We start from the raw sequence: 14,710 nt of genomic DNA, 5'->3' as shown, positions 1-14,710 counted from the left end.
AGAGATGTAGTCTATAAATTTAACTTTATTATCTATGCTCTTATACTAATCATTGACAAAAAATAACAGGGACAAGGACAGATCCATAGGGCACTTCACTAGAGACCCCAACTAAACTGACTTGATGAGTAGACTATTAATGTCTACTTTTTGCATTTGGCCATTGAACCAATCCCAGATACACTGTGGTAATTGTACCGTTGTCCCTACATCTCCCTTACAAACACAAAAACAGCATGAGAGAATTTGTTAAATGTTTTGTTTATATCTATATGTTATATCAAGAGCATTTCTCTGATGCTCCACTGTCAAAGAAGGACATTTTACAATATTTCCTTTTTTTAAAAAAAAATTAAATTAACAAACATCAAAAACACAAGTTTCCATAAACAAAAAATATGAAAGGGGATTTTAAATGAAATTATAAATCTCTCTTATGTATAAACTCATTATTTGTTCTAAAATAAATTTAAAATGAGAATATCAATACCTCCATTAGTCTATATTAGCCTTCTGAATTTTTGTCTACTATCTTTTAAAAAAAAAAAAGTGGTGCATTGATGCTTATTTCATTCTTTTCTCTTGGTTTGAGAGAATATTGCTATCACTACCCAATCACTTCTCCTCCTTACACGCCCCACCCGCTCCAAAAACAAAGGTCTTCCCTCTTAACAAATAGGAATGTTCAGGCAAAGTCAATTCCCACATTGGGTATGGTCTGAACATGTGTCTGAATCTCTAGAATTGCATCTCTAGTTGCTCACCTCTCTCCTAAGGAATGAGAAGCAATTCACCATCTGTCTTTTGAAGTAATTGATTGGTTATTGATTGATCATAGTTCTGACATCTTTCAAAGTTGGTTTTCTTTGCGTTATTGTAGTCATTGCATAAATTCTTTTGGTTCTGCTTATTTTTAAAAGTGCATACACGTCTTCCCAAGCTTCTCTGGATCCATTCCCTTTGTCGTTTTTATCATGCAGAAATATCTTACACCACACTATAACCTCATATTTTTTTTTTGCCATTGTCCAGTTGATAGGCACCCAGTTAGTTTCCAGTTCTTGATACAACAAAAAGTGCTGCTACAAATAGTTTCTTCCGTATGGTTCCTTTCCCTCTTTGACTTTTTTGGAGTATGTGCCTCTTAGTGGGATTACTGGGTCAAAAACTATGTTAAGTGACTCTCAAGGGCATAGCTCCTAATTGGTTTCCAGAGTAATTGACCAGTTCACAGCTCTAACGCTGCATTATTATGCTTGTCTTCCAACAATTCTTTTTCTTTTTTCCATATTTGCCAATCTACAAGTATGAAGTAGAGACTCAAGGTTATTAGAGTTTGCATTTCTTTTATTAGTGATTTGGAATTTTTCGTGCGGTTTTTGATAGCTGATATATGTTTTTTTCTAACTGTTTATCATTTAACTGTTAGTTGGGAATTGCTTTCTTTTCTTATGTATTTGTATAAATTTTCTATATTTCTTGAATATAAGATCTTCACTAGAAAAATTTGCTACTAAGATTTTTTCTAGTTAACTGTTTTCTTTCTAGTTTTAACTCCATTGATTTTGTTTGTGCAAAAATTTTTCAATTTTACTAGTTAAAACCGCCCATTTTATCTTCTATGAATATCTTTCTCCATTGGTTGGTCAAGTATTACCCCAAACTCCATAGTTATGAAAGGTATTCTATTCGTAACACACATATATATGTGGGGGTGGGGATGTGGGGGTGGGGGTGGGTGTGCATATGTGTAGGTGTGTAATAACCTTTTGTATCTATCATCCCTACTTCTAGTAGTAGATGTCCTTGGGTTTATGAAACACTATACTTCCATGTTCAATTGTTTCTGGATCCCGCGACCCTAATCTGTGCAACCAATTCACTTTTCCATTTCATAATCCAATACAAAAGGTTTCAAGCATTGTTGCTTTGTAGCATATTTTAAGATCTCGTACTGCTGGATCCCCTTCTTTCCCTCTACCCATCTTTTTTTCATTATTTTCCCTTGAGGTTCTTGATACTTTGTTCTTCTGATTAAATTTTGTTTTTATTTCTTCTAGTTCTATAAAGTAACTTGTTGGTGGTTTGACTAGTATAAGAATGAATCTTTAAATTAATTTAGATTAGATTGTAAGTATTTTTATACAGGTTGTCTCAAAAGTCTCAGGGTAGTTTTAAACTCTGATAGTTTAGTATTGGCATGGTCCTACAAGAACAATTAATATCTCTCCAGTCATTTAATTTTTCCTTTATTTTGGTAAGAAGTAGTTCTATTCTAATGATAGTTGTATGTGTTCCCCTATTCCTACCTTCCCTTTTACTGCAGAGGGCAACCCAGTCTCTCAAGCTCACAAGCTAGGAGTCACCCTGGATCCCTCACCAGCTCTTACCCTCATATCCAAGCTTTTGCCAAGCCCTGAAAATTTCCCCTTTGCTTCCCTTCTCTGACGCTGGTGCCACCTTGGTGTCTGCCCTCATTGCCTCACAACTGGACTATTGCAACAGCTGCTGGTGGGGCTGCCTGCCTCCAGTTTCTCCCTACTCCAGTCCATCCTCCAGCCACTGAAGTGCAGGGCCGACCATGTCATTCCCCTGCTCAATAAATTCTAGGGGTTCCCTCTTGCCTCCAGGAGCAAATAGAAGGTATTCAGCTTGGCATTCAAAGCTCTTCGTAATCTAGCCCCCTCTTCAGTGTTCTTACACCTCACTCTCCAGCACCTACTATTTCATCCAGTGACACTGTCCTCCTGGCTGTCCCAAGAACAACATACATCAGCTCTCAGCTGTAGGTATTTTCTCTGGTTCCCACCCCACCCTCCCCAGGCCTGGAATGTTCTCCCTCCTCCACTCAAACTACTGATCTCTCTGGCTTCCTTGAAGTCTCAACTAAAATCGCACCTTCTATGGAAAGTGTTCCCTAACCCTTCTCGATTCCAGTGCCTTCCCTCTGTCGGTTGTCTCCTGTTGATCCTGCATGTAGCTTGTTTTGTGTATATTTATTTGCTTGTTGCCTACCCCATTCGATTATAAGCCCCTTGAGAGCAGGCGACTGCCTTTTGCCTGTTTCGGTATCCCCAACACTTAGCACAGTTTCTGGCACTTGATTGATTGATGGTCTGAGTAAGTAGATTACAAGATATTTCATACAATCTTAGTTATTTTGAATGGAATGTGTCTATTCTTTCTTCTTATTTGGGGAGATTTTTTTTACAAATATGCAGAAAAGATGATGGTTTTTGTGAGTTTATTGTATATTCTGCTATTTTACTGAAGCTGCTCATTTTAAATTCAATCTCTAAGGTTATTTAAGCAAACACATCATCTGCCAAAAGAACCAATTTTGTTTCTTCATTGCCTATGTCTATTCCCTCCTTTCTTCTTCTCTTATTTCTATAAGTATCGTTTCTGAAATGCATGAAATAATAGTGGCAAGAAATGATATCTTTGCTTTCTCCTCTCATTTTATTGGAAAGGTCCCCTAGCATTTTTCATTACAGATAATCCTAACTCCTGGTTTTCCATAGCTGTTATTCACCCTTGTAAGGAAAAGTCCATTGATTTCTAATTTTTTTTATTTTTTAAAATATAAATTCATGGTGTATTTTGTCAAAAGGTTTTTCTGGATCTATGGATATAATCATGTGATATTATTGGCTTTGTTATTATTTGTGGTCTATTGTATTTAAACTTTCTTACTATCAAAACAACCCTTATATAAACCATTCTTTGTATAGTCCAATCTGGTCTTATCACTGAAACTTTTCGGTATGCTGTTGTAACCTCTTTGATAATATACTATTCATTATTTTGGCATTAAATCTCAGAAATACCAGTCCACAGTTTGCTTTTTATATTTTATCTCTCCCTGGTTCAGGGAGTTCAGTTTCCCTATTTGTCTCATAGAAGAAATTTGTATGTCTCCCCCATCTCCCTAATTTTCCTATTTTTTCAAACAGTTTATGTAATATTGAAACTAATTGTTCCTTTTCATAGGTGAAAATATCACTTTGATCCTTGGTTTAAAAAAATCCCTTTAGAATTATCTTTTTGGCTTCTTAAATTATTTTTCCAAGATCAGATTAAAGTTCTTCTCCTCATGTCGAATAACTAAATACATTGATAAGTCCGTAAGCTTTTTAGCTAAGGAGAATCAACACATCAAATGAGATACATATTTGTAAATAACTTAGTACAGTACCTGGCACTTAATAGATGGCACTTAATAAATGCTTGTTGCCTTGTCTTTCCCCTAAAGAGTGCCAAAGATGGAACGTTTATCATGCAAGTTATTTGTGAAAAGAACATTTACAAATAGAGGAGAATATTCCATCCAGGATCTCTTTAGAAAGTAGAATCCATTCCCAAGATGGATATTGTACACTATCAATAGCAGGGATATTGTACAGTATCAATAACAGAGCCACTATTCACTCATTCAAGAAGCGAGGAACGAAGGATGTTCAGCTTGAATAAAAGAAGACTTGGGTAGGCTTGATACCTATGGTCAAGAATTTGAAGGGCTATCATCTGGGAGAGGAATCAGGTTTGTCCCTGTTAGTCCTAGCAGGGAGAAACAGAGGCAAAAAGCCACCAGGACAAATTTCCTCACACTTCAACCTGCCACAAATTAGAATGGGATGTTTAGGGACTTGGGTGGGACTCCCCTCTTTAGAGGTCTTCAAGTTGAGCCTACATGGCTACACATTGGCTATGCTGGAGTGAGGATTCCTTACGGGTACAGGTCAGACTCAATAACCTTTAAAAGGTTTTTCCGACCCTATGTGATTCTGTGATACATTAAATTCTTAACTTCAATTTCACTGAACTCATGAAATCATAGGTCTAGTTAAGAAAAAATATGCTGCTGTTCTGAGCTCTGGGGAATATCAGGAAAAACGACAACAGTAATTGTGCAGTTCTTGCCCTCAAAGAGTTTTTATTCTAACAGAGCCAAAGGGATTCACTGAGAACACAAAGAAGTCAATACAAACATGCACTATATACATATATAGATATGTGTGCACATATGTATACATGCATACATGCAGATGTGCATTGTATACGTATATGCATATATATGTATGTGTATTAATACAAAGTCATTTCATCAAAGGGCAGCAGTTACTTAGCAAGGACCTTGCATAAGGGCATGCCTAAGTATGCATGAAGCAATGGATGAGCACAGACTGTACCTCAAATAGTAAGCATGAAGAACATCTTAATTTCTGAAGGGAGAATGAGAAGAGGAGGGCTGGAGGGAAGCATAGCAGTGATGAAAGATCTCCCCATTCCCCTAACCCAGTTTGTCATATGGTAGCTTCCTATTTTGGGGACAGCTAAGTGGCGCAGTGCACAGAATGCCAGACCTGGAGACAGAGAGACTCATCTTCCTGAGTTCCAATCTGACTTTAGATACTAGCTATATGACCCCAGGCAAGTCCTTTACCTCTGTTTGCCTCAGTTTCCTTATCTGTAAAATGAGTTGGATAAGGGAATGGAAAACCACTTCAGGATCTTTGCTAAGAAAACCCCAAATGAGGTCACAAAGAGACAGACACAACCAATATGATTTAACAATAAGCTCCCCATTTTAATTGTCTTCTTCCAAACTGGGTACTAAGTTCCACTGTTTAACTTCATGTGCTATGAGTGCGTTTAAGTTCACCACTCTGGGACAAAGCCCCAGCCACCTAGCCCTAGTGAATGATTTCAGACCAAATCTCAGTGTCTTCATCTCCACACAGACAGAACCTTACCTGAAAAGCTATGAGGTAATAGATTAAATGTTCAAACTTGAGTTTTGATCCAAGAATAGATATAAACAGAAGCATTTTGGCTCAGAATTAGCATTTCTCCTATATCTGTATGTCCTTCACTTGATAACTGGGCATGGCATAAAATTACCTTGAAGAGAGGCCCATTAAATGAAATCACAATAGTTGGTTAAATTAAGGGAATTTATAACATTTAGTAGGGGAGAGCTCAATGATGAAACTTCATATAGGCTTTTTTTTTAAAAGAATAAATCCATTTTTAGGATGAATGCACTTCTAATGAATGACCTTTAAAAGGATTCTAGTGATGCAAAAATGGAAAGAGTCAATAAGGTGGAGGAAGACTGCCTGACTCCAAGCGACTGAAGTTTGCAAAACATGAATGAGCTGAAAATTGGTCTGAGCTGTCTGTTTTATTCAGTTTTGTGGGAAACTGGACTGTAAATGTTGATTTATGGGGCACAAAGGATGTAGGGCTTTGTGAGGGGGAGTGGAGTCAGCAAATCTTCCCATCTTATTAAGCCAGGAAGTGGTCACTGCCCACACCAGGACAGGACAAAATAATGGGGGAATCTCTAAAAACACCCAGTAATCCATCTATCTCTTTTCCTTCTTTCTTTTCTCTATTTCCTTTCTTTTCTCTCTTCTTTCCCTTTTTTCCTCTCTCCCTTTTTCTCTCTGCCCTCTCCTCTTTGCTCCTCTCTCCTCTGCTCATCTTCTCTCTTTTTCTTTTCATCTCTATTCCCCTCCTTGCTTCCACTTTCTTCTATTTCTCTCCCCTCCTCCCTCCTTTGCTATCTGTTTCTGCCCTCTGTTTTCTCTTTCCATCTCCCTAGATTCTCTCCTTCCTTCTCCTCCTTTCTCTCTTTTCTCCTCTTTCCACCTTTCCCTTTTCTCTCCCCTTCTTCTACCTTCCTCTCTCTCCTTCTTTCCTCTCCTCTTCTTTCCCATTTTTCTCTTTCTCTCCCTCTAATCTCTCCTCCTCTTCCTCACCTCTTTCTATGTCTCTCCTACTTTCTCCTCTTCTTCATCACTTCTTTGCTTCTCTCTCTCTCCCCCCTTCTATTTCTCTTGTCATCTTTCTACCTCTCTTCTTGCCTCTTTCTCTTCTTTCTCACCCTAGCCTCTTTTTCTCCCAGTTATTTTCTTTCTCTTCCTCCCTCTCACCTCTCTCCTCCCCTGTCCCCCAACTTGTCTTCCTCCCATCTCTCAGCCTTCCTCTCCCTCTCTCTAGCTGAAAAAACACTAGAATCAGACCAAATCTTGTTACCTTTATAAAGAATGTGTTGTTTATTGCTAGACCTGACCTTTTAGAGGGTACAAAGACAATCTCTCCTTTCCCAAGAAGTTAACAGCCTGAGTGCCATGGCTACAGTGTCTAAGAGATATTTGTTTAAAGACACACCTCAAACCAAGCTTTGGTGACAACATTTTCGAGCTACTAGAGTGAGGGGAAAATGAGGGGCCCATTCCAATATGCTAGCTGGGTTCTTATCATCTTTGGAATACTAAGCATATGCTCTGGGATCTTCGCTTTCTTCCCAGTATTTTCCTACAAGATTTGGTTCACTGGATGGAGTGTCCGGATCGCTTGTCCCATCTGGAATGGAGCTTTGGTAGGACTTGCATTTTATTAAATGTAATGAGACAGAAAGACAACCACCTCCCGAAATTCTCTATAATGTTCATAGGGTGAAATTGTAGTGAGTGCCACAACCGGTGATCATTGATTGAAACTGGCTAAAATAGAAATACATCATTCTTGTAATTACCAGACTAATTGGACACTTCCATTTTACTTTATGCAGTAAATAATGACTGATTATTCCAGTGTCTGAAAAGCTGTTTGATTTATTTCATCTCCTTTTCTCCCCTAAACAGATGCTCTGAGATATTCTTGGAATTTATTTCCTGATATTTTAATTTTGAAAATATAAGCATAAAACCATGTGAAAAAGTAATAAAAATAAGTGAAAGGAATGTACATTGCTACAGCCTCACCAAGCTTAATTTCATCTTGACTGGATGACTTGACTTGACTTTGGAGGCACTTGGGAACTTTTCCAGACTCTGAGGGGTGATGGGCAGTTGAAAGAACTGGAGATGTTTAACCTGGAGGAGAGAAGATTTAGGGGGATGATAATTACTGTCTTCTAGTATCTGGAGGGCTTTCATATGAAAGATGGTTTAACCTTGCTTCAGTGAGGACAATGGAGAACAATGAGGAAAAGTTTAAAAGAGGCAAATTTCGGCTTGATATCCCATTTTCAGAGTGTTGAATAGGGATTGCTTTCCAAGCATAGTTTGGCCTCTTCCAGCTCTGAAATGCTGTTATTATGGGATGACAGATATTTCATTGTACTTCTGAGTCATAGTGGCAGAAACGCTCAGCCAGGAGGAAGGAAGCTTGGGTCACACTTCCCATTCTGTTACTAACTAGTTATGTCATCTTGAGCTAGTCCCTTTCCTTCTCTGAGTCTCAGTTCCTTCATCTGTAAAATGGTCTCAAATTTCATGGTCTCAGCCTTTCTGGCAGGTAGCTGGTGCAGTGGATAGAGCACTTGGCCTGGAGTCAAGAATTCAAGTCCAGCCTCAGATACTCACTATCTACGTGGCTATGGGCAAGTCACTGTACTGTTCTCATCTGTAAAATGAAGGGGTTAGATTTCATGGTCTCTAATAACCTCACTTAAATTCACTTCACTTGCAAGTCATGACATCACCATGCTGATGTCATGGGTCCTCTTCAAGAATGAAGGACAAATAACAACAACAGGAAGTGGATAGAGCACCTGGGCTGGACTCAGGAAGCCTTGAGTTCATATCCAGCCTCTGATATTTACTAGCTGTGTATGATTGCCCAGAGAAGTCACCTTCACCTCGGTTTTCTCAACTGTAAAATGGGGGAATAATAGCCCCTACCTCTTAGGGTTGTGAAGATCAAATGAGATAACATAGGCAAAGCACTTTGCAAACGTTAAAACACCATGTAAAGTCTAGTTCTTATTATGCCCAGGATCTTAAACATAATGATAGCCAGCATAAGTAGGCACCTGATAAATAATTGTACAATTGAATATATGTAACTGAAGACCCTGAAGAAGTCTAGGTTTATGAGTGGGCAAAGGCAGGGGGAAAGGGAAGGGAGCAAACATTTATTAACTGCTTACTATATGCCAGGCATTATGCTAAGTGCTTTAAAAATATTATCTCATTTAATTTAAGCTCACAACAGTCCTAGAAGGCAGTTCTATTATTATCCCCATTTTATAGTTGAGGAAACTGAGGCATAGAGAAGTTAAGTAACTTGCCCAGGGTCAAATAGCTAGTAAGTGTCCGAGGCTGGATTTGACCTTTCTGACTCCAGCCCCAGCATTCTTTCCACTTCACCACCTCAATATCCCAGGTCAGGACTTGGGGTGACAGGAATGTCCCTGAAATAGGAGATGGAAGAAAATCTCTACCTAGGAACTTTCTCTAGGACTAGCCATGCCAATACAAAAAGATGGCAGTCCCTAGCTCCTTTCTCTTTCTGACCACTTGGGCGCTATCCTTCACCATCTGCCTACTCACATCCTAGGTTTCACATATCCCTCATGACGTCCACCACAGCACTCTGTATATAGTAGACAATAAATATGCATTGATTCACAATATCAAAATCATGGCCTTCTAGGTCATTGCCCCTAGTCTCCTCCTTTCACTGTTGAGATAAAGCAAGCAATGACTCGCCCAAGGTCACACGGCTAGCTTGTTCCGGAGCCTGGAATAGATTCTCTGTTCTGTATTGTTTACACAATGCCCTGTTACTTCTATATATCATACGACCTTCACCCTTATCTCTTCTGCTCTATCATGTCTCCATTTAGTAACCTTTGCCCAAATCCCTTGTTACTTATGGAGCTTTGCCCCTCTTTGTTCCTGGACCATCTATGTTAATCACCCTATACTATCCCCACCTCCACCCAGGCATAACACCAACTTTCTCCTTTTCACTCAAGCAGATAGGATTCCCCTAAGACTGATTGTCAATAGTAACTGTTGCTTTTTCCCTCCCAGCCTGATTTAGTTATTTTTCTTTGTCTCATTAAAGGGGCCATCCCCTGACTACTTTTTAAACACACCTATTCTCTGAATGGGTGTTACCTCACCCTAAGTGAGTACCAAATAGGCCTCGGCCTAAAAGGGGCCAAGGTCTCCCATTGCATCCTGGGCCATCTCCAGTCATCCTGATGAATATCTGGTCACTAGATTCCGATGGCTCTGGAGGAGAAGTGAGGCTGGTGACCTGCACAGCCCTTCCTCACTCAAAACAAATTCACATGCAAGTCATGTCATTATTTCTCTGATGACGTGGTCTTCTTCAGCAATGAAGGACGAACACAACAATCCTTAGTGCAAATGAAGCCTAAAAGCTACAGCCCAGCCTAGGTTTCTAATAAGCCAAGGTTGGGGAAGGGGTAGAAATTGGGGTCTTGCTCCCCCCAAAAAAGCAGTTAGCGTGCTCTCTTCTTCAGTGCTGTCTCATTTTTAACAGTCTGACCTTTCCCCTTATGGTTCCTCTATGGAACTCCCTCATCATTTTGACAGCTTTCCTTTCCCATCACCACCTACTGATCTTGCCTTCAAAAACACCTAATTGACATTAAGTATACATTTCAATTATGTTGCTTTTTGATTTTTACCAATGGATCACCAGCCTCTTCAGGGATCAGAAGAGGCAGACTTCATGTTTCAGTGTTTTTCAATGTTTTGTGGTCTCTTGTTCAAGGATCTCTAAGCCCATGTCACCAATACTGGTGCTTCCATTTTCCCCATCCCCAGCAGACAGGTCAGAAGAATTGGTATTTATATAGGGCTCTAAGGGAGAAGAATCAGATTTAGAGCTGCAAAGGGCCTTTGAGATCTACTTCAAACCTTTCATTTTACAGATGAAGAAACTGAGGTCTGAGGAGGCTGTGACCTTCGTCAAGGTCACACAGGGAATAGTTGGCAGCCCTGAGTCTGAACTCAAGTCTGTTGAGCTAGTGGTCTTTTACTTGTGCCATGTATTATCTCAGGGCAACCCTATGAAGTAGATTTTCTTATCCCTACTACAGGTATCATTATCCCCATTTTACAGCTGAGGACGGTGAGGTCCAGAGAGGTTAGGTACCTTACCCCATCACAGAATAGCTAGTAAGGGTCAGTGTTCTCTGAAAGCTTCACATATATTGGGTTCTCATATCTTTGTTCTGCCCTGGTCAGAACAATCAGGGTCCTTTCCCAGACTCCATGAGCTAGGCTATATGAAGTACAGTGACTAAGAAACAGGCTGCAGGGAGAGAATAAAAATCCTGAAACCTGAACTTTAGACTGGATAGAGGAAACCTAAGCTAGTCCAAGCTCGCTGTGGGACTTTTTTCCCTCTCTTTTTTTCTTTACAGAGAAACTGAGGTGCCAAATGCTTATTGTGCTAGCTAGCCAATTGAACCAGAACATTGTAAGAATTAATGAGGCGGTGAATCAGGTTCTCCCAGTGTCAAATTGTACTTGGAAGCTACATTAATTTTTATCACATTGTTATTGGATGCTTAAGCTGTAACTTAATAACAAGTGACCTCAATGAGTTACTTATTTAAGGGGGTGGGAAAAGAGAAAAAGATAGAAATGAGGATTCTAGATCACAGATTTCATTAGCATTCCCCTTTATTGTGGGAATTCCTTGTATTAATGCAGATTAGAAACTTCTGTGCAATTTATAGTCTTAGAGAGTCTTTTGAGGGCATGGAAAAGATTAAGTGACTTGCCCAGGGTCACACAGCCCTTATGTGTCAGAAGTAGGTTTGAACCCAGGTCTTCCTAACTCCAAAATTGACCCTCTATCCTTGAAGCCACGCTGCCTTTAGAAAGAGTTAATTCACATTATAAAATCCACCTTCTCCCCAAATTGTATTTTAGACCCTGGAAAACGGATTATAGCGTTCTGGGAAAATTTGAATTATTTGGGGGTATTTGAGCTATGCAAACCCCTAGTGACTATATTTACTCTGATAATTCCCCATCACCACCAGTCTGCTTTCCCTGACTAGCTAAAGCCATGATGGGGCAGAGGATGGGAGGATGGGATTAAACAAATATTTGGGTCTTGTTCTGTGTCCACCCTCAGTGACCTTTATTAAGTGAATCTTTGGGATTCTTAGTCCTTTTCCACTACAATAATTCCCTCAGAATTACAGAGCATCAAGTGTTGAACTGAATCAGACTTGACAATGCCTAGCATTCCTTCCTTCGTTTCAGCAATTCCTCTTAGTTCCATGTGAAAATTGCCTTCAGTGAGCCTTTTTGTGTCTGTGACAGACGGAAAGAAAGAAGGGGAAGGGAGATGATTTACAGCTGATTACAAGTTGGTGTTTGTTTTACATTTTTTTGCCTTTCCATTCCTTTCAAGTTTCAAGTTTGGAGCTTAACTTCTTTTGGCTCAAAGAAACTGAATGGGGCAGCTGCTATAAACTTAGCCCATGGCTGCCTTTCCCTCCACAGGCTTGGGGATATATTAAAGGGACAGAACCTGTGCTCACAACACTGGGGAGGCAGAAAGGAGACTATGTAAGGGTGAAATGGGTGAGGGGCAAAAGGACAGTAGGTGAGGCCTGTACAAAGCAATAATGCTTGCTAAATAAGACTCTCAAGTAGAGACGAGCCCACACACCTATATCAAAGCTCACATGTCCCAAGTTATCCTTTGCTAGCAAGCTGAAAACTAATCCAAAAATGGGATCTCTGCTCCTGGGTTAATGGTTGCCAGTGGATTAATACATTACTTCTTTCTCACAACACATTTTAACTATTATCTTTGAACCATTTAGTGGGAGCTGCCTAGAGAAATAATGCTGAAAAATAATGCTGAAACCCAAAAAGTGGCAAAAAAAAATTTTCTGGCAAGCCAATAGAGGAGAGAGAATCCTTGACAGCCTCTCAAGTCACAGTGCATGATTCTTCACCTGCTTTGTCTCCTGCTAGGACCAGCTTGCCTTTTATCCAGGTGAACAAGGCAAGAGTTAAAATGTGATCTATAGGTGAACAGTAGGCAGACCATTTGTTTGGAATGCAGAGTGAGTGAAGGGGAGGAAGGAGATATGTCTAGAAAGATATGCTGGCTAAACAAATTATGGCCTGCGAAAGTAAAAGAATACTTTTGTGCCGTAAAATACAAAAGAGAAACCTGGGAAGACTTGTATAAACTGATTTGAGTGAAGTGAACAGGACCAGGAGAGTAGTCAATACTGTAATGACAAACAACTTTAAAAGGCTTAAGACCTTAGATCACTGCCACAGCAACCAGAGGACCAGAAATGCTACCCACTGCTTGACAGAGAGCTGATGGATGCAAAGGGCACAAGGAGACATGCAGTGCATTTTGGGACATATCCATGGCCATGAAGGAATTTGTTTTGTTTAACTGTACATATTTGTTACAAGGGTTTAGCTTTTTTCTTCTTCTTTTGATTGAGGAGGAGAGACTGGAAGGTGAGAAAATAGAAACTTGTTAATTCAAATCATGGAAAACTACAATCTCCAATAATTAAAAATTAATATTAGTATTAATGATAATAGTGGTATTTATTGTTGTTTTTAAATATAAAACATGAATGAGAACTAGATACTATATATACATACAGATAGAAAGAGAGATAGATAGATAGTCAGAGACAGACAGACAGATAGATTATAGATAGATAGATACAAGGTCACTGACTCTGAAATCAAAGGAACAAGATTCAAATCCTGCCTGAGATGCTTACTACCTGAATCATGAGCAAATTGTGTAACTTCTCTTTGCCTTGATTTCCTCATATGTAAAATGAGAGGGTTGTACTGGATGGTATCCGAGGTCCCCCAGTATTCAATAGTTTATGTTTTCATTTCCCCTTACCTTTCTGACATACAGTTCCTCTGATTTTTTCCATCTCACTGCAGTCTAATATTCCTTCTGCCTCCACCCCCTAAAAAAGAAACATAATTGCAAAAGGGAGAAATTTCAAGTTCAAGGTGAAGTGGGGGGCCAGTCCATGCTCTCCCCTCCCAGTCTTCCCTGCTTGGCATACTGTGCCAAGTCCTCCTGCACCATCCACAAGGCAGACTTTACAGTCTCATAGCTGCATTCCTGTTGCACCCTCCTTCCTGAAAGGTCTTTTTCAGAGTTCTGTATAAACAAAGTAAAATTCAGGCTGGAGGCAACCCTCACAAAAATACCAGGCCACAGTAAGCAGTGTTCTCCAGCTTGAGAAGGGAAGAGAAGGCAGTACTCATGCCAAAATAGTTAAAGGAAACTGGAAACTGATCATCCAAGAGTTTCAACTCTCTCCTCGGAGGGAAGCCAGCAGAGAGGGGATCAAACCTCCTCAGCTGCTGTCCTGCTTCAGATTTTCTTTATTCAATTAACCACATGTGTATCAAGTGTGAATTGAGATCTTCCACCTTTGAAAATACTGATTTTAAAAGAGTTTGATCATCGTCCTATAGCCCGAGATCAGTTTAACAATAGCTCTTGATCCTACTTGGGTTTGGGGATTATTTATGCTGGCCAAACCTTTTAGGGACCCCTGGAACCTTTTTCACTGCAGAATGAGAGAGGCCAGTAACCACTCATGACTACAGATGGTTCAGCTTTTATCCATGGGATCTTTATAAGATGGTCATGCCAAGATTGAATTTTCAGGCTCAGCTACAAGAGCAGGCTTAAAAAAATTCTGTAAATTCTTCAAATCCAAAATTCAAAATGAAACGTGCCAGGAAAATAAAAATCTAGGTCTCAAAACAATAAATCTGCCAGACCTGGAAAGAGTCAGTCTACAAAAGCAGCAAGCCACAAAACCAGCTTGGTCAACGTCCTGGATTTCCTTTTTCCTTAAAATTGTTGATACAATGCATAGCGCCACGTCGAACTGTCCAAC

The 14,710-nt window shown here is 39.7% G+C and overlaps 1 protein-coding gene across 3 annotated transcripts in view; it reads left to right on the top strand.

The window, feature by feature from the left end:
- The first annotated feature begins 7,172 nt into the window (after window positions 1-7,172).
- Window positions 7,173-14,710, top strand: part of TMEM212 (transmembrane protein 212) — a 32,047-nt gene continuing 24,509 nt past the window's right edge. For 2 of the 3 annotated variants that reach the window (XR_011969107.1, XM_072618467.1), the window contains exon 1: window positions 7,173-7,390. Coding sequence is in view for 2 of the 3 variants with exons in the window: in XM_072618467.1 (XP_072474568.1) it covers window positions 7,232-7,390 (159 nt within the window). In the remaining variant the exon portion in view is untranslated. The remainder of the gene's footprint in view (window positions 7,391-14,710) is intronic. The other variant, XM_072618468.1, reaches the window with a different exon arrangement.

Source organism: Notamacropus eugenii, chromosome 6 (genome assembly GCF_028372415.1).
Source record: "Notamacropus eugenii isolate mMacEug1 chromosome 6, mMacEug1.pri_v2, whole genome shotgun sequence".
Classification (NCBI taxonomy): Eukaryota; Metazoa; Chordata; class Mammalia; order Diprotodontia; family Macropodidae; genus Notamacropus; species Notamacropus eugenii.
This window is presented reverse-complemented; position numbering and strand designations above follow the sequence as displayed.